Source organism: Protopterus annectens, chromosome 1.part1, assembly GCF_019279795.1.
Source record: "Protopterus annectens isolate FY-2018-M chromosome 1.part1, PAN1.0, whole genome shotgun sequence".
NCBI classification, from domain to species: domain Eukaryota; kingdom Metazoa; phylum Chordata; order Ceratodontiformes; family Protopteridae; genus Protopterus; species Protopterus annectens.
Window position 1 is genome coordinate 946,934,859 of NC_056726.1, and position 23,876 is coordinate 946,958,734.

General features: G+C 40.8%; 1 protein-coding gene across 6 annotated transcripts in view; it reads right to left on the reverse strand.

The window, feature by feature from the left end:
- The window catches only part of ASAP2 (ArfGAP with SH3 domain, ankyrin repeat and PH domain 2), a 2,005,955-nt gene that overhangs the window by 1,524,287 nt on the left and 457,792 nt on the right, over nt 1-23,876 (reverse strand). For all 6 annotated transcript variants that reach the window (XM_044079125.1, XM_044079114.1, XM_044079099.1 and 3 more), the window contains exon 2: nt 16,310-16,382. In XM_044079125.1, the coding sequence (XP_043935060.1) occupies nt 16,310-16,382 (73 nt within the window). The remainder of the gene's footprint in view (nt 1-16,309; nt 16,383-23,876) is intronic.

Consider the following 23,876-nt stretch of genomic DNA (forward strand, 5'->3'; position numbering starts at 1 on the left):
CTCAGGGGCAGAGGTGGGACGACTGGACCCATGTCCCTGCTGGGAATGGCCAGAGCCACGTGCACGTGGTCTACTGGGACAGTCAATGGACAGGCCAGCCCCAGCATTGCTGGGGCTGGTACTACCACTAAGGGAGTGGCTGTGATCCGGGGGTCGTCCGGGACCACTGCCAGCTGTTGCTGGCATGCGTCCGCATCGACGTCGCAACCGTCCCGCATGGTCCTGGCTCATGGATGACATATTGTGGAGGGCATCTATTGTCTCCCCCCAACGTCTACCAATGACCTCGGTGTAAGTCCGGATGGCACCGGCAAGGTCACGGATGCTGTCATTAATAGCAATGTAATGTGCCCTCTGCGCCCTAAGTCCCTGCCTGGTGTACCGTTCCATACGTGCCTGAGCCTGCATTACAGCCCGGAACATACTGGATGTCGTGAGACCAGTGAGGGCACGCCTGCCAGGGGCAATACGACCAGCGGTGCTCCCCCGAGAACCCCTGGACCTCCGCCTATGTGGTACCATTCCAGGAATATGGCTATGGCTGCTGTGAGGGGATGCAAGTGCCATGGGTACCACACTCTCCTGGTCAGTGCCAACTGTATGCTGTCCCTCGCCTATGGCCATTGGTGGTGAGGGATGTATTGGCAGTATGAGTGTGCGCATAGATGGGGTTGAACGCTGTGTACTGTCGACTGGTGAACCAACGACAGACCCTGTCAAACCTCCCTGTGTCAATATACATGTCTCATCATCAGCACTATTCATGGCAGTGGCTTCAGGTTCCCTGCTGCATTCGGCCAGCCCTAACTCAGCACCTGTGAGAAGAAGACAGGAAACATAGTTTACGGTCTACACATGAACACATGCACACGTACATATGAACACATGAACACATGCACATATGCATACATGAACAGTAATACACTCCTCACTACAGCACATACACACACACCAGCAATCCAACACATACTCTATAGTGGGTGAAGGTGGGTGTCAGTATCACAAGGTAAACAGTCACCACACACGTGTCAGCATGCAGAATATGTGTTGCACAAGACCATACACTGCTAGTGTAGACGCCCCAATGTAATGGCAGTATACACGGCTTTGTTGCAACTGTGTCATTGTTCAGTGATTAGCTACACCCTGGAACACAATTTGTACATGGACACAACCCAATGTGTGTCAAGTGACCTATACACCCACTAGCATTCCAGGACATATATGTGACACTTTGTTTGGATGGCAACTGCTGTGCATATTGTGTATACTGGCATATGTAAGCACACACAACATGCTATGCATATTGTGTATAGGTGCATATGTTTGCACACGCACAACATTGAGGTGCAAAGCAATGACTGCTAAGAGTATAGCATGTTTTCATGTACTGCATATGATAAACGTGTTCTGTTGCATACAGCTGTAGCAACTATGCATATCTAAGGTGCAGTACAGTGCTGCCACACTTGTGTCTGCTGCACTGTGCAGTGTATGTGCTTGAGGCAGCTACTGACTTTAATGTGATGATTAATGTCTCACAGCAAACATGGACAGCATGCATTATGCGTAGGTGTGTTACGTGTACATGGCCTACACCTCACCTATGACATGCACATTTCATTACCATTATTAAAGTGTTAACACACTCACCAGCATGTACCGTCTGCCCTGCTGTCACACCAGAGGGACCTACATGAATATGACACAGTTCATCAGTGGCCACAACTGTGGCACTGCTGCCGTGAGTGCGCTAATCTACAGTGGAACAACAGTCAACAGTCACAGGTGTGGAGATACTATTCCAAATATCAGTATTGCACACGAGAGGCAGCACAACTGCTAAACACGCAGTACACATCTCACATAAGCATATTCTAACAATACAGGTAACAGTAGTCTACAGCTAGGGCATATTACCTACACGCTCCATGTCGTCCTGCTAGGTAGCTCCGGCCTCCATGATGACACATGCATGATGTTGCTGCTGCTGTAGGCCAGGAGCCACCACGCTTAGGAGCAGCTCCTCCACCCTGGTGAGGGGGGGGAATGTATGGGCGCACCACCACCTGTGGCAAGCTGTTGCCTATGGATATCAGATGCACGCTGCCAGACATGTCTGATTAAATCACTGCAGTGATGGCGTACCTGCTCATATGTCCGGTTATGCATGTCTATGTCATTTACCCAGCGAACAAGATCTTGCCACAGTGCAGTGCGCTCATGCTGGTGCTGGCTGGCCCTGGAAAAAAGCCGTGCATAGTTTTGATACAGGCTGGCCTGTATGACCTCCTCCTCTGCAGCTGTATACACAGGATTGCGGCGATGAGCCATAACGCTGGAAGACAATTAAACAATATGTGTGAGCAAGTCATGTGGCACACTTAACATTATGAAGTACAGATATCACTTAACTGCCAGATATAGCATCTGTCTTTCTATCAGAGGATATACACCTTCAATACCACTTATCAGTGCTCAGCCCACAACTGCCTGACAGTGGCTGCCGCACTCCATACAACAAATCAGTATACACCAGTACTTGACACACTGTATTGGATACAATGCACAACCTCACACTGGGGGTATATATCAAGCTAATGCATGACGAATATTGTCATCCAATGCAATGAATGTAATGTACAGTTACAGTATTAACAGTAAACCACCCTAGTCTTTGATGCCATACCCTACCTAACATATGTGCACGGTTGTTAATATAGCTGGCATACTGCTGTAACAGAGTATACATGTTGCTAGGTACACACACATACCCTGTAACACACATGTGATTGCGGCCATGGTACAGGCATCATTACACACACATTAGTCAAACATACAACACACAAATGTATGCCAACACAGATGAGCATTACATGTGTACCTTATAGTACTGTGTGCCCCTACTTACAGATACCTATGCCTGAGGAATGTAATCTGTGCAGACTACAGGAAACACACAAGACAGTGATACCAGGGAATGTGAACATACACCATACTGTGGTGTTTAGGCCTACAGCTTCAGGTAGTACAACAGTTCATATGTGACCTGGATTCACCAGCAGTACCACTTACTGAGCATACATGTACTGCTACAGCCTACAATGGGACACCACAGTCATACACAAGGTACTACGTCACAAGATATGCCATCCTACTATGTCTGCATCCCAATAACTGACACATCTTTCTCTGCCCTCACACCTAGGACACAAACTACCATGACAGACACAACCTCACGCTACGCTATCACACCTTTACAGACCTTGCACACAGTCAGTATCACACTCATTCCACCTCACATAGGTGGTATTGCACTGAGTACATGTGTGTGTGCATTGTGTCATAGGTGGGTACTACACTATTGGGCCGGGGTCTACAGCAGCCTAGCCATATGCTACCCTGCCATTTGACACACATGTAATGTGATTACACTTGCTCCTGTCAAACGGATACACAGAGGTGACTCACAGGGCATATTACCTATCTCCATAACATTCATCAGGGGTATGTATGACATCTACTAATGATGAGCCATGTTTATTAATGCTGGGTAGTTTAGTCCAGAGTATGGCATATTTGTGTATAGGAACCTGTACCTCCAGCATGTGCTGTTCAGTGCGTTGACATGGATTAGGGCCCTAGGTCATGTAGCCCAGAGGGATTGTGAGGTGTTGTCATGGTGGTTGGCCGACTGCTATGGGTGTGACATACCTCTGTATGTCTGACAGTGGTAACCTCTGTGTATGATGTATGCAATGCACTCTAGCTGTGGTTTTGTGAGTCAGTCTGCATAGGGCATGTATTTGGGGCAGTGTCACTCTTTGTTAGGTATGTCTGTGGCCTTTCCACTTGCTGTGGTTGTCATGTGAGGTACATACCACATGGGGCATTGTGAGGAGTAGGGGGTACACTGACCTATATTTCCCTAGATGGCAAACCTTTTGTGATAACACATACCACGTAGAGGGATTACAAGACTAGTGTGGAACTGTGATTATCAGAGGGGAGGCTACTGTACACCATGTCCCATGTTCCCTTCTGACACTTTCAGTGTTGGGCAGGCAACCACCTATCTGGTAGTTAGTGTGTAAAGTGTTTTGGAATGGGGTATGGTACTGCAGTATCAACACTGGTGTTCAATCAATGCGTTGGTCACCAGGCACCTGTTGCAGTACGTCTGACCCCATGTCTCCCTCTCTCACTCTCTCTCTCTATATATATTATATATATATATATATATATATATATATATATATATACATAAATATATATATATATATATATATATATATATACACATATATATATATATATATACATATATACATATATATATATATATATATATATAGATAGATACATATCTATCTCTCTCTCTCTCTCTATATATATATATATATATATATATATATATATATATATATATATATATATATACACACATACCTATATATATCCAGATATATCTGTATATATCTATATATCTCTACACATATTTATATATGTATATATATCTACATATATATATATATATATATATATATATATATATATATATATATATATATATACACACACACACATATATACAGGTATATATACACATATTTGTAAACATCCATTGCTGTACATATACATGCACATACACATACTTTCATGTTGGGAATATGAATCATTAAACAGTTGTGAGACATACAATTTTGTAAAAATATTGCACAGTGTTGTGTAGAATGCATTTTGCTGTCCTCAGGCCATATAGCTGTAGCAGGCCTCACTGTCTCTGTCCCACAGCATTTAACCACCACATGACATATACTTGCACTGCTTGCTGTTTTCAATGCCACACACTACAACCTACATAGATATGTGCACATAGCAACCTTCAACTACATATATATGTCTAGCCTTCACTAACAGTTGCAGTATGTACCTTGCCCTATGCACATCTGCATTTACATATAGATATGGACTGCACACACATATGGAGGGTTCACAGTATGTACAGTACCCTTCATAAACATAATTCGCATCCCACCAAATACATAACTGTTACATACCTTACCTTTGTATTTCTTACCTCGGTCTGTTGTACCTGCTGACGTTTATTTTTCTTTTTAAATATTTTTTTATTTTGGTGTCTACAAACACCTCTGTTTGTTTGTTTGTTTGTTTTTTTTGTCTGTCTCTCTTGCTTGCTTGCATGCTTGCTCTCTCTCTCTCTCCATATGCTGCAATGATATAATTGCATGTGAGGACAGCAAGTACAGGCTGCTTTTGTAGGTATCTGCACATGTGCATGTGATGGCCTCTGCACCAATTGGTGCCCACCATTTAGTAATTGCATGCAGCCTGTTGTGTGCAAATTGCAGTTCTCACTGTGATTTCAGGGCATTGCTATAAAATGATAGGTTAGGTAGGCGTAGGCCTTTCAGTTTTGCAAGGTGGGGACCATGCTTGTTTGCTGTGGACACTGTTGTGTGAGTCAGAAGGTTGGTATATGTCTCATATCTGAAGCTGGGTTGTAGACAGTGAAATGCATGTTGTACTGAAACCTGACTGTTGCTTCTTCCAGTACACTCTTCTCAGTGTGTCAGTTTACTCACACCTCCTAATGCTAACACTGGATACATGGGAGTATGTACTTTGTTTTGGAATTAGGAAATTAACTAGCATACAACAGTGGTTATTCCAATGTATTGCTCTGGCTTTCCTATATTCCCTTCACATTCACTCCTTGCAATGCATGTTATATTTCTGTCTGTCTTTAAATGTACTGCTCTGGCTTTCGTAGTTTCCCTTTACATTCACTCCTTGTAATGCATGTTACATTTCTTTCTTGAAATGTATTGCTCTGGCGTTCGTATTTCCCGTTTACATTCACTCCTTTTAATGCATGTTATATTTCTGTCTTGAAATGTATTGCTCTGGCTTTCATATTTTCCCTTTACATTCACTCCTTTTAATGCATGTTATATTTCTTGCAGCACCAAGTTATTGTATATCTGCTGTGGCTTAGTGGTATGTCATGCAGACTGGTGAGCCCAAGGTGTGGGGTTTGAGACTGACAAGGATATTTTATTTTGCTGCTGAGCAGTACAAGGGCCTTGTCATACAGAGTGACTAAGGCACTTTTAAGCAGTTGTAAGCGGGTTTGCACGACGCTTAGCTACGCTTATCTATGCTTAGCTAAGCGCGCACATGCTTACAACTGCTTAAAAGTGCTTACTCCAGCTAACACCCGCGCTATTTTTTTTTAAAGAAAAGAAAATGGGGAAATAGGAAAGTGGTGAAAAAGGGGGCACAAAGAGGGTAGGACAGTAGGAAAACAAGCTCGGGATGTGCAGGAAGGATGTAGGGAAGGCCCATAGCTGCCCAATTCTTTACCAGCAACAGCTGTGCATATGTTAGAAATTTAGAGTGAGATTTGAAACCTTCCACCCCTGAGAGAGGAGTGAGGACAACAAAGTATGTTGTAGAGCCAATTGTAATTATCAGTTTACATGTCCAGCAGACATGTGTGCGAAATGGGCAACTATGTATGGGGCGTAATTTTTTTGTGGGAACAGAGTGCCCTTTTTTTTTTTTTCAGGTGAGAGTGGAATGTGAGGTACAGGAAGTATGTATATTTGGGGAGGTAGGCTGGGGAGGTTAACAGACAAGACAAATAAGACGCATACAGGGGTGGAGTATGACACATGTGGGGGTAAACAATTGACAGGGACAGATGTTTGGATATTGCAAGCCCATGAGCCCATAGTTGGCAACAGTGGAACTGAGATCCCCACCCATGGGCAGTTACCACTGCTCCTTCACAGCCCAGGCCGGAGCTGTGCTGGGGGCTGGATAGGATGGGCAGGCACACCCGTGAGTTGCGCCACTCTCGCCTCAAGTAGGGGATCAGTCACGGAACGCCTGATCTCACTACGCACCACAGACCAGACCCTTTGGAGGGTGAGTGGAGGCTCTCCTCCGGCCACGCTTACAGAGGGGGGGTGAGCCCCATCCCCTGCAGTGCTTCCACCCGAAGGTGGCACAGGGCCACCGGAGGAGGAGGTCCTGGCCTGGGCACTGGTGCCAGGTGCACTCGCCAGCTGAGATGGGAGAGGTGGGTCCGCTGGCACCTGCCTTCCCAGTTGTCCTATGTTTAGCAGTATTTAATGGCATTTTGGGTTAGTAACAAACAACACCATTCCAAATTAGTTGTAACAGCATGCATTAGTATTCCCATTCACCAAACACACATGGATTTCAAAGGAAGCATAACACGTGCATATTTAGGACAACAGTGGACATTCCAACAGCATGCAGGGTTGATTGGTGGCAACAGGACATCAGGTTTGGATATGTGAACAGGGCACATGCATCAACGTACATGCAGATATGTATAAACCAACAGGACAAATGTCCATAGGAATTAATTGTGAATACACATACCCAGTTTGGTGTGGAATAGCATCATTTGTGTAAGGTAGGGTGATAAAATTAACAACTTAAAATACCTATACGTATACTATACATTCCTACTAGATGCAGATATATATCCCCTACATGTATTAGTACAGTTTCCTGTATGTAACCTTACAAGTGTTGGTGATGGAGATGTTACTGCTACATTAATATACATTCCATTTGTATTCATCCTGCTACATTTGAACAGTTACATACAGTTCTAGCAGCACACTGATATTTGTGGGATCACAAGCACAAGCTGCTCATGTACCGGTTTAACAGGCAAATACTATACATGACACAGTTGAGGACTATAAATATTCTTCTGACATACTGGCATTCCCATCAGCCAGTTTATATGGGCCTAGACAACTGTGGATGTTCAGCATTTCATACAACCATACTATCTCCATAATGCAAGGGTACAACAACATATCCGAAATGTGGGACGGACACAGTCCAGGTATTGTACTTTATTAAAACATTTCACTCTTTGGTTGTGGCTGTCTCATTCATTTCATTATGTCGTGCATGCAGTATACCTTTATTACAGACTTCAAGGTCTTTCTCACACTCTCTCACTTATTTTATATTTACATTTCAGAATGGTACTTAATTCTAGGCTTTATTAACATTTATTACTGGGTTACAACAATCCTTTCCAGCTGACTCACTTATTTCATATGACAGTATATACATGGATGTATTCAATACTTGTCTGTCCTTTATTGATAGATTAGAACACTCATTTTCAGGCTGAAGCAGTTATCTGATATTACAATACAGGTGGGAACGCTATTTGAGACTTGTTTACTCTTTATTAATGGATTACAATACTCCTTTTCAGGCTGCATCACTTATCTGATCTTAGAATACTAGCAGAAGCTTTATTCTAGGCTTATTTGACCTTTATTACTGGGTTACAACACTGAACTCTTTTACAGGCTGTCTCACTTATATTCTATAATAATACCAGCTGAATAATTACTAACCTGCCTGGTGGCGCAGCCTTACCAGCCTATCAGCATAGGCTTGCTGATTCGCGGAACGAACACCTGCAGCTGTAATATAAATGAAGGGATATTGGAACATACCTATCCATACTACAGGCTAGGATAGCATTTCTTACATACTTAATTACATGTATAGTTACTCAGTAGTGGGGCATTGAGCATTTGACTGGCCTCCTGGATCCATCGGTTCAGTTGGTCCTCCTTTCGTCGCTTCAGGTCTGCATGGTGGTGACGGACCTGTTCACCAGTCCTCAGAATGCCTGTGGCACTGGTGAGATCATGTGCCAACTGGTTCCACGCCTCTGCCTTATACGCACCCCATTGAACCTGGCCCTGCATGAGTCGGCCTTCATGATGATGGACTAGGAGCCAAACCATATATTTGGACTTGTCAATGCCCCACCTTTGCACTCTAAAGTGATTTCCCTCTCCGACACCTGCCATCCTGACTGCAAATGGGTACCACAATCAGTTATGGTGTGTATTCCCGCCTATGGAGCTTATATATGCCGTTTTTCCCGCACTTATTTGTGATTGGCCGTTTTGGAAATTTCTCAGCTAAGAGCAAACCTGCTTTGTCATGGTTATATTTTCATTCATTCCTATATGTATGGTAATACTGGATTACTAGGTACAAGTGTCACGGCTTAGTGGTTCAGTACTTTGACTATGATGCACAGTATCCTGGGTTCGACCCTTGTCATTGCTTTTTTATTTTACTACTGTCTAGACAAGCTAGGAGGTGTGTCTGTGTAAAGGCGACTTTGCTACACGTTGCCCAACGTTGCCCGACGGTAAGCTGGTTGGCGCACTGCGCAGCTCCGCGTAAAGCGTTATTTAGTTATGTGCAGTCATATTAAGCTGGGTTCAGCACTGTTTGGCTACGGGCACTCACTTTAAGCTGGGTAAAGCACTGCTTGGCTACGGGCACTCATATTAAGCTAGGTACAGCGCTGCTTAGCTACGGGCACTCATATTAAGCTTGTTAAAGCGCTGCTAAGCAACGGGCAATTAGGATCCTTTTTATATATACATAATATAGATTTTGTTCACAAATACATGGGCCATTTCATTACATTTTACTTAAATTAAATTTATATATATCGGGGAATTGTTTCATAATTATTTAAAGAAAAATGGAAGGGGATGTTGTGGGGTTCGAACCGTGACTACCTATTCTTAGGGCGACGTCTCTACAGCTACGCTATTGCTACTTTGCTTAATTTGCATATGTAGATCTTATATGCTTTTCAATGTCATATCTGCTAACTGTGGTTGAGCGAAGGGCATACCCACGCAAAAGAGCACAAATGTGGGCAAACATATTGAAAATTATAAAAAAAAAATTGAAACTGTTATTTTTACTTTTTGAGCACTTTCACTAGGGTTTAGTCTGTGGGGATGTGTGGTGTTGTGTTTCTTGACATTTCGGCGGACTCGCTCGTGGGTGTTTACTATCAGGACTCTAACTCTTCTGGGGGCGTGTCCCTTTGCAGTACTCGGCAATCGGACACGCCCCCTACTTTCCTACACAGACCGTGTTAGACTAGAGTATGAGTCAGCATGCCCTCATGAATATGCATGGCATGCTGACGTCATACCGTTCAACTGCAGCTTCCGTGTAAGACTCATTTAGTCTTACACGGAGGATTGCTGAATCCGGGGGACTGTGTTTAAAATAAAAACACCATTAAATAAAACTTTGCCAATTGCATTCCTTATTCAACCCATTGGGTTGCAGAGTATTATATTTTATTATAAGAATGGATTCCTTTCTCCTTAATACATATTTCAACATTTCCATATTTCCATACTGATTTAGCACTTGTTCCAAAACAGTTACTTTCATGCTTTCCATTTCTCCCGTGTGTACCCTATTGAAATGTTCTGCTACAGGACTAATAAACTTATTATTTCTAACATCTCTAACATGTTCCTTTACTCTTTCTCCCAGGCTTCTTTTAGTTTCCCCTATATAATATTTATTACATAAACAACTTATGGCATAAATTACCCCCTTACTTAAACAGGTATACATACCTAAAGTATCAAATTTCTTCCCTTTTATTTTGTCCACTCTAGTTGTAATATACTGACAAATGGAACACTTTCCACAAGGGAAAGTTCCTTTTTCTGTCAGATTACTTAAATTTTGTCTCTCGGTTTAAAATATCTACTATGAATCAAGAAATCTCTTAAATTTCGTCCCCTCTGATAAGAAATTCTTAATTCAATTTGAGACAATGAGGGGACCTTTCTTTTTACCCGTTTCCAATACCCTTTAACTAATTCATTAAATTTATCTGAAAAAAGGGTATATTTGGAGACAAAATACATGGAATTATTAGTAGTAACTTCTTTATTATTATTTGCTTTGATTTGCTTTCTGCCAAATTCTGGAACCCTAGCTTCTCTACTTTCATAAATTTTGAAATAACTTTTATACACTTCTTCTGGGCTATAACCCCTATTTATGAACAAAGCTGCAACTTTTCTAGCCTCATACCGTGCTTCATTACCATCACTACACAATCTTTTTATTCTTAACATTTCTCCAAAAGGGATAGACTCCAGTGTATGACTGGGATGGCAGCTGCTAGCATACAACATCCCATTAATTTGATAATTTCCTATGTATTGTGGTATGAATTTTTGTTCTTACTATTCCTTTTAATGCAATATCTAAGAAATTAACGTCTGAACCTATTTGGATTCCGTCAAATTTAATCTCATATTTATTAGCATTAAGATATTCTATAAATGTAAATATATGATTATCTCCCCCTTTACAAATAAAAAAACAAATCATCAATAAATCGGAAGTATTTTATTACATGTTTCCTAAAAAATACACTCCTATAGATATGTACATTTTCAACTAGCCGCATGAACAAATTGGCATACACTGGGGTAAACGCCACCCCCATTGCTGTTCCCTTTTTCTGTCTGTATAAGCTACCATCAAACTCAAAAATACTGTTCACCAGACAGAAGTGTATCAATTTCTTTATATAATGTGTTCTTGGGCTATCCCCTAGAAAATGCTGTATTGCTTCCAAACCATAACTGTGTTGTATATTGGTATACAAACTCACTCCATCAGCTGTAAGTACTTATCTTCTGTCCATATTATACTTTCTATTTTTTTAAAAAAATCAAAAGAATCTTTTATATAGGAAGGCAACTTTAATACTTCCTTTAACAGCAATCCATGTAAAAAACAGCTCAGGTTATGAGTAAAATAACCTATCGCTGACACTATTGGATGCCCGGGAGGTTGCATTAAGCTCTTATGAATTTTAGGAACACAGAAAAACTTTGCTACTGTGTTCTCCTTTATTGTTAACTTATTTGTAACATCATTAGCTGTAAAATAATGCAACCTCACTGCCTTCTTTAACAGTGTTTGTAACTCATATTGTGCCTGAATTAAACAAACTCCATCCGCTTTACTTTAAATCATTTCATCATTTAGATGTTGCATACACATCTTAAAATAATCCATAGAATTCATTTCTACCAGCTTGCCCCCCTTGTCTGATGGTTTAAATATTATATCATCATTCATACTCATTTGTTTCAGTTTCATCCACTCCCTTTTAGTTAAATTATAGTTTTTCCTTGTGCCCTCAAAGTCACTAAATTCTTTCTCTATTATTAAATTGAAGGCATTATAAAGCAAGAACAGGTCAAACAATATATTCCAGTCAGACAATATATTCCATTACTCAAGGAAATAAAGAGGATTATTTTGCTTAAACATTAGAAATTTATGAGCTGATAAATAACTAATTGCCATTTGTTTAAACCCTCTCCAAGTGAGAGAGAGTCTATGTTTCCAATTTAATCATCACCTAACATAACATAGGTACAGAAAGTAATGCCTTAGCAGAGCATACAGAATAGCATCTTTCTTCTGTATCTGTCGCTGTGTAAAAAGTAATGCCTTAGCAGAGCATACAGAATAGCATCTTTCTTCCGTATCTGTCGCTGTGTAAAAAATAATGCCTTAGCAGACCATACAGAATAGCGTCTTTCTGCTGTATCTGTCACTGTGTAAAATGTAATGCCTTAGCAGACCATACAGAACAGCATCTTTCTGCTGTATCTGTCACTGTGTAAAATGCACAAAGTTTCCACATTTAACAATAACATGTTTAATCAGACAATTCACTCACTGCAATACATTACCAGATGGACAGTGCAAATGATGGTGTATAACTTGCAATACATTTTACAAAGAGACAGCATCAATGAAACTTAAGCAAATGGTGTATGAAAATGTGTTAACAGATGTATAGTAAGCAATGACAGACTACAACATAAGAAGCAACACTCTTCTGCTCTCGTTGTAGCCTTTGAAAAAGAAGCTCTTACAAAGGTGAGTAAATATCTGTTGCTGTTTAGAATTCATCCACAGTCAAAAAAACAAAAGCAGTTAGATTATTAATACTAAAGCGATTGCTCAGCCAAGTTTAACTGATCCATTTTAAGAGTATATGCAACTCTATTTTGTCTTCAGTGTACACGTAAAAGACTATTTAAATAATTTAATTTAGTTTTCAACATAAAATGTATGGCTATTTTGCATTTTTTTTACATTTGTCCCCTTAGATGACAAATAATGCTTAACTCATTCCCTCCACTGGAGCTCTTGAAATTTACATTAAAACTTCCAATGGGCAGAGCCTAAGCTTTTTGATATAATCAACTTATGTCCTCACATTTCAAACAAATGACAATATCTCCAGAACATTAGGGGTAACTAAAGAAGTGTAAATAGCAAACTCATCAGCACAAACACACATTTTATAGTGGTAGTATTCTTTAGGTTTAAGTCTTAAACTGGCTTTTATAAGTCATAGTAAACACAGTAACTGTTAAGATTGTTATTTTCTGCAAACAAGTTACAGTATCTTGGCAACCACTCAATTTGCACACATACAATTTACAGCACTTTGCTCATTGAACCGACAGCTTTTGTATGAGGCTAAGCAGTTCTATCTGTGCTACTTGGTTGTTGCGATGATTAGAAAAACATGACCTTTATGACATAATAAATGAATATTACACGGACATACATAGCTGAACATAGGTTCATACTAGGCTAACTGTCCTTGTGAGCCATTTTAAGCCTAGCCAATTATCCCTTGTGAGACTCAAACTCTGCACCTTGTGTTTGTAAGGCAAACACCTTAACCATTAGGCCACCCTCCCAACCTTACACAATTAATATCTCTTTACCTGCACTATACAGAAGTTAACTATCGATGTAGTTGTGTATGCCATTGTTTTTAAGCTTTAAGATGAAATATTTTAATACTCTGTATGTAGCACTGTTTGGAATTATTGATGCAAATATAAACAAGCAATACTTGACACCTAGAGGCATCAGTAGGATGTAACTGCAGAGCCACCTGGAGGTGTCACTGTTGCAATGAATTAACATGACATTTCACAATATGTCTGTAAGCTGATACAACTAGTTTCCATTTTATAGCTGAAGAAGGTTTTGAACAGTGGTGAAAATTGGTCAGTGATGTATTCCCTCTATTACTGTAAATATGTGTCCTAAGTTTTTTAGCAAAATCCTTAGGCAAATAAATTTCTTTGACCCTGACAACACCAGGGCTTTCTCTGACCTTTTGTGAACTTTATCCCTCTAAGACATCAACATTCATACAGCAAAGTAATGGATTTGTGCACTTTAATTGGATCCATTTCTATACATGCATAGTAGGGTTATATCCATTATTGTCTATATGTATATCTAATCACTATTCTTAAGCAATGTCACCAAGGTATACATTTCTCTCATATGGGTGGATCCTTAATAAGAAGTTTATATATATTTTTTTTAATTAAGAAACAGGCCATGCAAAACAGGAGTGATAAGGAGGGAATACATCGTGGCACTTAAGCTACCAGGTGTTGTGATGCAAATACAAAAGAAAAAACTTTAGTTGTAATTATCTTTCTTCCTTTAGTTATCAAAGACTAAACAGGATGGCTCTATAATTAACAAATACAGAAAGGTGGCATCTGCCATAAACAAAGAATAATACCTTAAAAAGATATGCACTAAGAAACACTGCTGGAAACTGCTTCTAAGCTTCCAAGAGAAGCATTACTGTATACAGTCAGAAATCCCCACTGTAGGGGGTCAATGAGATGGAAGATGACATTTACTTATTTATTTAAAAGCTGTTTCTTTGTTGACAAGATTATTCCCACTAAACATTCTATTTTCAAGGGAAACCGGAGATACTATTTATATTAACTAGAAGAAGCTTAGCCAGGACATCGGAGAAACTACAATGCTGCTAGGGCAGAGAAACAAAAAACAACTATAAGGATGTTATGAGTTGTAGGGGCTGTAATAAAGCATCTATTATGACTGAAAAGAATAAGATTTCAATTGATACCATGACACTGGCCGACAATATATCATAAAATAAATATTATATAAAATCAATCATATAATGGAAGACGAAATGTGAAAAGCGACATTGGGAAAAGATAGCAGGGACAATTCACTGGAATGAAGAAAACTGTTAAGAAGGAAATGCAGCAGTCTGTGTGATATAAGTTTCTGGAAGCATAAAAAGAATTACCATGTTTTAAAATAACAAAATTATGAACTGTAAACAGTGTAATGATATTCTGGCACAAAACTGAGGCCTACTGTTTCTGCACCATGAGAACTTTTAATCCATATTAGCTACCATGAACTCGGGCGGCTGGAACATATGTTTAATGCCCCATGAAGGACGGTACCTCAGGAATTCAGTACCTTCCTTATCTGCATTACAGTGCCAGTAATGGAACAATAAATCCAGCCGCTGTGGGTATAGAACTCACAGCCTACGGATCTTCAAGGCATCAAAGAAACTTGTGTTACTTGTTCAGCCACTGATACTACATTGGTATAAGGCAGTCTTATGGAATGGGTCAGTGGTTCCTTAACTATCATGTTTCATAGCTCATCAGAATACCTTCAGGACAGCATACTCTGACAACTTGTTTAAAAGAAAAAAAATATTTCAAAGTATTAAAGTATTTAGTCTCACTTTCATGACCAACCCTTTGTACCCCTGTATGTGCTGCTTAAGTGCTGATCAGGAGCTTTTTAAACATAAAAACCTATGCAAAATTAATTTTCCCTGCAACACTGAGGTTTAATAATGACATCAACTGATGGAAAATGGCAGAGTTATTCATAGACTTCAATGGATTCATGCTGCAAATGCACACAGACGTATCCATTAAGTTCTGTGGACAACTGCACAACACATCACCCAGGGAGACATTAAATTTAATTGGGCCGTGCTTTTAATAAGAAAAGTTTATGATGCTTTTTATTAAAATAAGGTTGCAAATAAATATGGCTAGCCTAGTTCAAAAAGGAGTGCAGAACTTAACTCACCAGATAACACATTTTAACAAATTACTGTAGGCAGGCATACTCATCAGGATTAAATAACAAAGTAGTTGACATTAAAAATCTCTGAGAACGCAGACTTCATACAGGCTGTGATGAAGAATCTCTGAACAGTCATTTTGTAGGATATGCAGTTTTAAATAGGTCTAACTTTACAAAGGAAATGTAAATCCAGCGGGAGCAAAGCTATATTCCAGTTTAAAATATTAATAAAATAACAATACAATGCCTAAATCACAGCAATGAAGAGGTACATAAATAAAGAGAGTTGTAAAAATGCATAATTCAAGCAAATAACACAGTTCATGTTCAATGTCACAGAAAATATATTTGAAAAACTAGTGATACAAATGCAAAAAAAATAAATAAATAAACATGCTAACAGGTACATGTTTAGACTCACCTAGACCAGATGTGCAAATGGCTTTAACAGATTTCTTCATTTTGTACAGCACACTGCGGTCCACATCAAGAGCCTGAAACACAATGAGAAAAGACAAACAAATGCAAAAATCAGCAAACCAAGAAAACTTCAACACAAGAGCACAAATGTCCAATAGCAGAAATGACAACATTATTCTAAAGTGACGCACTGCTTTCTAATGAAACACATTCTTCATACTTGTGAGTTCAGACATCAGAAAAGTCCTACTACATCACAGAATACATGTGCGACCATGTGGTACATACCTCATAACACTGAACCAATCACTGCTGCAAACCTGCTCTGCTGTTACCTATAGGTGTGCTGGCTACACGCAATTCATTACGCTATGGAGTTAGTTTACTGTGACTCCCTTTTCTGCAATGAACATAAAATTAAAATAAAATATATGCTTATATACATTTACATATGAAGCACTGACTGCAACTACCCCAAAACTGAGTAAAGGCCTTATGGTGTTTGCTGACCCGCAGCTTAAAATACCTGCAGGAAAATTATATGAATATAAATCAAGTAAAAGTGGCACCAGAGAAGGAAACTGACAGGAAAGCTGCTGAACAAACTAGATGGGATGTCCCAGGAACAATATAAAGTCATAATCAGCCATAATTTGAAATTCTGAAATACTTACTTTATTCCAATTCACCTTATAAGCAAACTTCTATATGTAAGCCTCAGTAGCGATAAAAGAACTCATGTAACTTTTGCAGGTTTGGAGAAATTGGCACCTAATTAGATGAATAAATCCTGTTTTTAAGAAGTGGTATAAATGGACTATGGCAGGCCTACACAAAGACAGAGATGGGCCATCATGTCTGTCTAGTAAAGTTTTTATGGCTGGCTTGGGGGTAGAGAATTAACCCATTTCTGTGTCGTAACCTTGAGATACTGGGTCCTTGATTTTTTTCTCTTACGTCAAAATGCTGCTAGATGTCACATTCACATATGTGACAGCAGATGTTTCCAAGGTTTGACTAATTTCTCAATGCAGTACATTCAAATATGTGAGAGCAGATGTTTCCAAGGTTTAACTAATTTGTCAATGCAGTGATGGACGGGATATTAAGCATACATTTCTTGTGGCACAGTTACATGATTATGCTGTGTGGCTTCAGCATAAGAGTTTAATGACATGGTGTGTTTCTCCAGAATGTAGTGAAGTGGGAGAGCTGACAATGCATTTTTCAGAGCTTCTTCCCCTTGTCTTCACTTTGGTGAGACTGTGGAGTTGGTATACGTAAATTCTGAGAGGAGGTGCAGGAGGTCTTGCCCCCCTGCAAAAAAAAAAAAAAGATCTGTGTTTTTTTTTTTTTTTTTTGGTTCACCATTCTCAGCAGCATATGATTTGCAATGAATATTGAGCTGAAAAAACATGCTTCCCATTCACATAGGGAAACTATATTTTGCACATTATTCCCTGTTCCCCTAAATATTTTGACTGAATGAAGATTTATTCTTAGTAAGTGTGTGTGGGCAGGAGGGCACATTGCTGTATGCCGATTTTGACAAATCATGCTAGTCAAGAAATCTCACTCCTATACTGAATTTTTTTTTTTTAAATTAATATTTGTAAGGGGTTAACCAATACCAAGCTCACATCTGACAGAATAAAGACCATAAAAAATATGATGGTAGTTTCAATTTCATTTTGTGCATCTTAAAAGTTACTGTTACTTATTTTTAGTAGTTCATATATAGTCTGGAAGTACAAACGAAACAGGCTATCTTTAGTTATAATACAACCTATAGCTCATTTATATAGTGTACTCACATCCATATCAAATAAGGCAGACACATCCTTCCATATTTAACACATCTACAGCTTATGCAGCATAACTACCTGGGTATCCCAGCTCTGTTCAACCTAAACGGGCATTACTCTACAAGCAATGTAACAGGGCCAAAGCCTCTTGAATGGTAGACAGATTTATCAGTAATCAGAAAATAAAAGTACAGTTGTGTACACTTACCAAAAATGTAGATGTTCAAGTGTATTCACTGTTGCAGTCATTACATTTGGGTAATCTGCAGGCAGGTTGCCCTCAGTCGGCCTGATTAACAAAGTCTTGGGTCCTGCGTCAGTTGCCATCTCCTCTTCCATGACGTCAGGTCATCAGGGGTATAAAACATGCAGCCAATGCCATTTTAATCAGTCTTTCTTGCAGTGCGGTGCCCGAAGCAGAAGCAGTTCACAAGTGCCAGTCGTCCGATTCCTGAAATTTTCGTTTTCGAGTTTCAGAACTGAAGTCTTCAAACTAAAGCTAAGTACCCCGTTGGGGAAACTATTTCTTGCTCCTTACCAATGTCAGTAAAAGTTAATAATTGCATTATTTGTGGGAAGCAAATACCTCATAAGGATTTTCATTTGCACTGTATTCCTTGCCTAGGCCCTGATCACAACGTGCCTTGCTGTCGGTTTTGTGCTAAATTTCACCAACGCACTATTAAGCGTCGGTATATTTTTCTTCTAAATATTTTGGTTCAAGATTTAACTATCCTGAAATGTCACCGGTTAGCAATCCGACTACCGGAGTTCAGAAAAAATGCAAGGAAGAAGACAGAGAGACCGTCGAGGTCCAAAACCAACGACGAAGCTTCTCCCAAGCCAGTCGCCTGTTCGCCGGTAGTCAGTGAGGCGCTTTCGCAGCCCCTGATACCCGCTACTTTTGAGTCGCAGGCCTCTACAGAGACCCATTCGGAGTCCGGTATGCTGCGAGATTCGCAAAGTATTGAATCCGTGGATGTCTCTCCCTTGGATGGGTCCGGAGCCGCTGAGCAGGCACCGGCTTCTGGGGGTGTTTTCAGGCCTCAACATTTTTATATTAAACCGAGCAGCTTACTTTTGGCTATGTAAAGAATTCTTGTGCTAAGATGTTCAGTCATACAGTTCTTGAACAGTGTACAGCTGAAATGATACCCATCAGTTTTATAGATCTGCCCTGAAAGTTTCTACAGGACAAGGGCAAACTTACAGACTTAAATATTTGGACAAATTTTTACTGCAAGATTATAACATTTTATGAAGGGCTTTTTACACTTGTCCTGGAAAAGGTTTTTATATGACCAGCAACAGACCGCAGAACTGCTGATGGAAAAAAGAAAACACTATTAACTAAGATGTTCTTCATGTTTCACTGTTGCAGTCATTACATTTGGGTTATCTGCTTGCAGTAGCCCTCAGTCGGCCTGATTAACAAAGTCTTGGGTCCTACGTCGGTTGCTGTCTCTTCTTCTGTGATGTCAGGGGTATAAAACATGCAGCCGACATCATTACACCAGTCTTTCTTGCCATGCGGTGTCCGAAGCAGAAGCAGTTCGCAAGTGCTGGTTGGCCGACTCCTGAAATTTTCATTTTCGAGTTTCAGAATTGAAGTCTTCAACTAAAAGCTAAGTACCCCATTGGGGAAACTTTTTCTTGCTCTAAACTGAAGTCAGTAAAAGCAAATAATTGCATTTCTGGTGGAAAGCAAATACCTCATAAAGATTTTCATTCATACTGTATTCCTTGCCTAGGCCATGACCACGATGTACCTCGCTGTCAGTTTTTTGCCTTATTTAAACCACAAACTATCCGTCTTCGGTATATTTGCATTTCTAAATATTTTGGTGCTTGGTCCAATTATACTGATATGTCTTCGGTAAGCCATCCGACTACCAACATTCCGAAAAAACGGAAAGATAAAGACAGAGACAGGCCGCCCAGTTCGCTGGTACTCAGTCAAGCGCTTTCGCAGCCCCTGATACCAGCTACTTCAGACTTGCAGGTCTCTACTGAGACCCATTCAGAGTCCGGTATGCCGTGAGATGCTTCAGCTGTGGAACCTGCGGATGTCTCTACCTTGGATGGGTCCAGAGCCGCTGTGCAGATACCGGCTTCTGAGGCTGTATTCAGGCCTACTGACTTGCATATTAAACAGACGTCATCTTCTTCTTCAAGGCCTAAAACTCGAACCATGCCTAGAAAACTGATGCCCAGACCACATGGTCAGGCCTCTATGCCTAAAAAAACAAATGATAAGAATGACTGAAGATCTTATTACTTTAATCAGGGGAAGCCCACCTTCCCCATCTAAGAGACCTAGGACTGAGTTTGCTTATGATACTTCTGACCAGGATTCTGAAATTTCTGTTTCCTCTGACGACCAGGATTTACCCTTATCTACCTATGAGGATTCTGATGCAGAGGACTCTATTCCCTCTGCTTCCCCTCCAGAGGATTTCTCTTTTGGTGAAAACTTGGATACTCTCAGGGAGCATTTTCGTTGGGAAAGTCAGGATTTCTCTGATTCTAAAAACAGGCTTAGGGATTTCTTACTTCTGCCCCAGCACAGGCCTTTAGCTATACCTCCTGTACTGGACATTGTTGATGATGCCTTTTCTGAATCTAGCTTGGCCCCTGGCTCCTTACCTCCTGCTTCCAGAAAACCTGATAGATATTACAGGGTTCCTGACTCTCACAAGTTCCTTTTCAAAAATCCTATTGCGGATCCTGAAACTGTTTCACAGGGACCCAAGGGCATTAAAGCTACTACTGCCAAAAATCCTACCCCCTCTGACAGAGACTCCAGCGCGCTGGATAGATGGGGTAAGAAGGTATACACTTCTACAACTTTGGCATTAGGGCCTTGAATTGCCAGTTTCATATGTTAAAGTACCAGCAGCATATTATTGGATTGCTTAAACAGAAAATGATGTTGATTCCTGATTGTACTGAAAATAAGGATTTACAGGATTTAATGCATTCTGCTGAACAAGTTGGTAAACATACATTGCAATGTGGTTTTGATTCACTAGAGGCATCATGCAGGGCTTCGGTAACTGGGTCTGTACTTAGAAGGCATGCTTGGCTTAAGGAGCAATCCTTGCCAGATCATGTTAAAGCGAAATTACTGGATGCTCCCTTAAATCTGTTAAAGATTTTTACAAGTACAACCTCCAAGATTTTGTAGGCATTGGCCTTCTAAGAATTGGTCCTTTCCTGCCTCTTACAGACCTTCTCAGTCCAAACCCAGATCCAGCAGAGCACCCAGGCTTCAGTCCCAGGGGACGCACAGGACTAAGCAGTGGGGGGCCTCCACTTCAACTGTCTCAGTGACTTCTTTTTAAAACTTCTAAGCACTTCTCAACTGACTGCCCCTTGGGGGGAAAGACTGCACTTCATGCAAAGAACTGGGGACTCATTACCCACGACAAATGGGTTTTAAATATAGTGTCCCAAGGATACAGATTTCACTTCCACACATTACCAACTCCAAGCGGTTGGCCGGATCTACCTCCAAATCAGTGGGCAGAGGCCCAAAAGCAAGTACTCTCTTCCTTAAGCATAGGGACTATTCAACTGGTACCAGAAGAGGAAAAGGGACAAGGTTTCTACTCAAGATTTTTCCTGGTACCCAGAAAGGACAATTCATGGCATCCTATCCTGGACCTGCCTTCTCTAAACATCTTTTTGGTGATTCCAAAATTCAAGATGCTGACTCTTCAACAGTTGCTTCCTATGCTAAGCAAAGATGCCTGGTTGCAAGACTAACTTTAAAGGAAGCATACCTACCCATCCCAATCAGGGAATCTTGCAGAAGGTACCTACACTTCAAAGCAGGCTACACGCACTATCAGTTCTCTGTACTGCCCTTTGGCTTATCTACTATGCCCAGGGTATTCACAAATGCCTAGCTCCAGTCATTGTATTTTGCAGGCAAAGAAATATTCAAATATACCCATACCTGGATGATTGTCTAATTCAGGCAGAAAACCAGGACATACTTTTGAATCATCTGGCTTTTGTACAAAGGGTGCTAACTTGTCTGGGGTACACCATAAACAAAAAGAAACCACACCTTGTACCCTGTCAACAAATTATATTCCTGGGAACAAGCTTGAATACAACTTCCCAGATGGCTTCCTCACACTAGAGAAACAAATTCACTTGACAACCTACTTCAAACAAGTGGCCACAAAAAACCCTGCTATCTGCAAGGCAAATACTACAAGCCTTGGGGTTCATGGCCTCCTGCATTCTTCTAATTCCATATGTAAGACTACACATGAGGAAGCTACAATGGTATCTACAAAGCCTATGGTGTCAACATACTCGGGCTCTACAAGCAATGATTCCTATCATTCCTTGTCAATGCCTAGAGTTCCTTTGGTGGGCAGAGGCCTGCCACCAAAACAAGGGACTACCATTCACACTACCCCCTGTTGCCCAAACCCTAACAACAAATGCATCAGACTATGCATGGGATGGGGGGGGGCTCACCTTGCAGGGAAGTGCATTCAGGGCAAATGGAACCCAATTCAAATGCACCTTCACATCAATCATAAATAAATGTTAGCTGTACAGAATGCTCTGACAGCCTTCAAGGACCACATTCTTCCACGACAATTAATGGTAAAGACGGACAACACCACTGTTATGTGGTACATAAACAGGCAGGGGGGGTACACATTCTTACTCCCTCTGCAGACTAGCCATGGCATTGTGGAACACAGCCTTGAGCTATCAAGTGCATCTACAAGCTCAATTCCTGCCAGGAAAACTAAATACACTGGCAGACGGACTAAGCAGAAACCTCATGGACCCACACGAGTGGAAACTAGAACCAAGGATTTTCAACATGTTGACAAGCAAATGGGGGAGCCCAGATATAGACCTGTTTGCCTCCCCCTAGAACTATGAACTGGAAAAATTTTGCGTAAGGACTCCCCACAGACAAGCTTGGAAAGTGGATGCTCTGTCCTTCAGTTGGAAAAACCTATCAGTTTATGCCTTTCCTCCTCTGCCTCTGCTCTCCAAAGTACTACTAAAGATCAAACAAGACAAACCAAGGATGATTTTGATTGCACCAGCCTGGCTACACCAACACTGGTACCACCTCCTGCGCAGTGTGTCACTGTTGGCCCCATGGCACCTGCCTCAGACTCCTACCCTGCTGTCTCAGCAGGAGAACCAGATTCTGCACCCTCAGCTTCAAACACTGAACCTAGCAGCCTGGCTGATTACCTAAGCTCTCCTTTACCATCCCTCAGTAAACCAGTGCTAGATGTCATTTTAGAGGCAAGGAGGCCTAGTACTAGAAAATCCTATACTGAAAAATGGAAAAGATTCTGTGCCTGGAACCAATCTCAATGGATGAGCACATCGGTGCCTAATTTACCTCAGCTTTTACAATACTTAACTGAGATGCTTCACAAGGGCCTGTCTTTAAACCTCAATAAAAATTCATGCCTCAGCCATTTCAGCTCATTATAACACAGAACCTCCCCTCTTCTCTCATCCACTGCTCAAGCAGTTCCTCAGAGGGGCCAAAAATTTAAGGCCACCCAGGAGAGCTCCAACTCCAGCCTGGGACCTTTACTTTGTATTGGAGAAACTCACCCTTCCTCCTTTTGAGCCAGCTGCTACTGCAGAGTTAAAATTCCTTTCTTGGAAAGCTTCCCTTTTAGCCATCACTTCAGCAAGAAGGGTATCTGAATTACAGGCTCTTATGGCAGTGGAGCCTTTCATCATCTTTCATGCGGACAG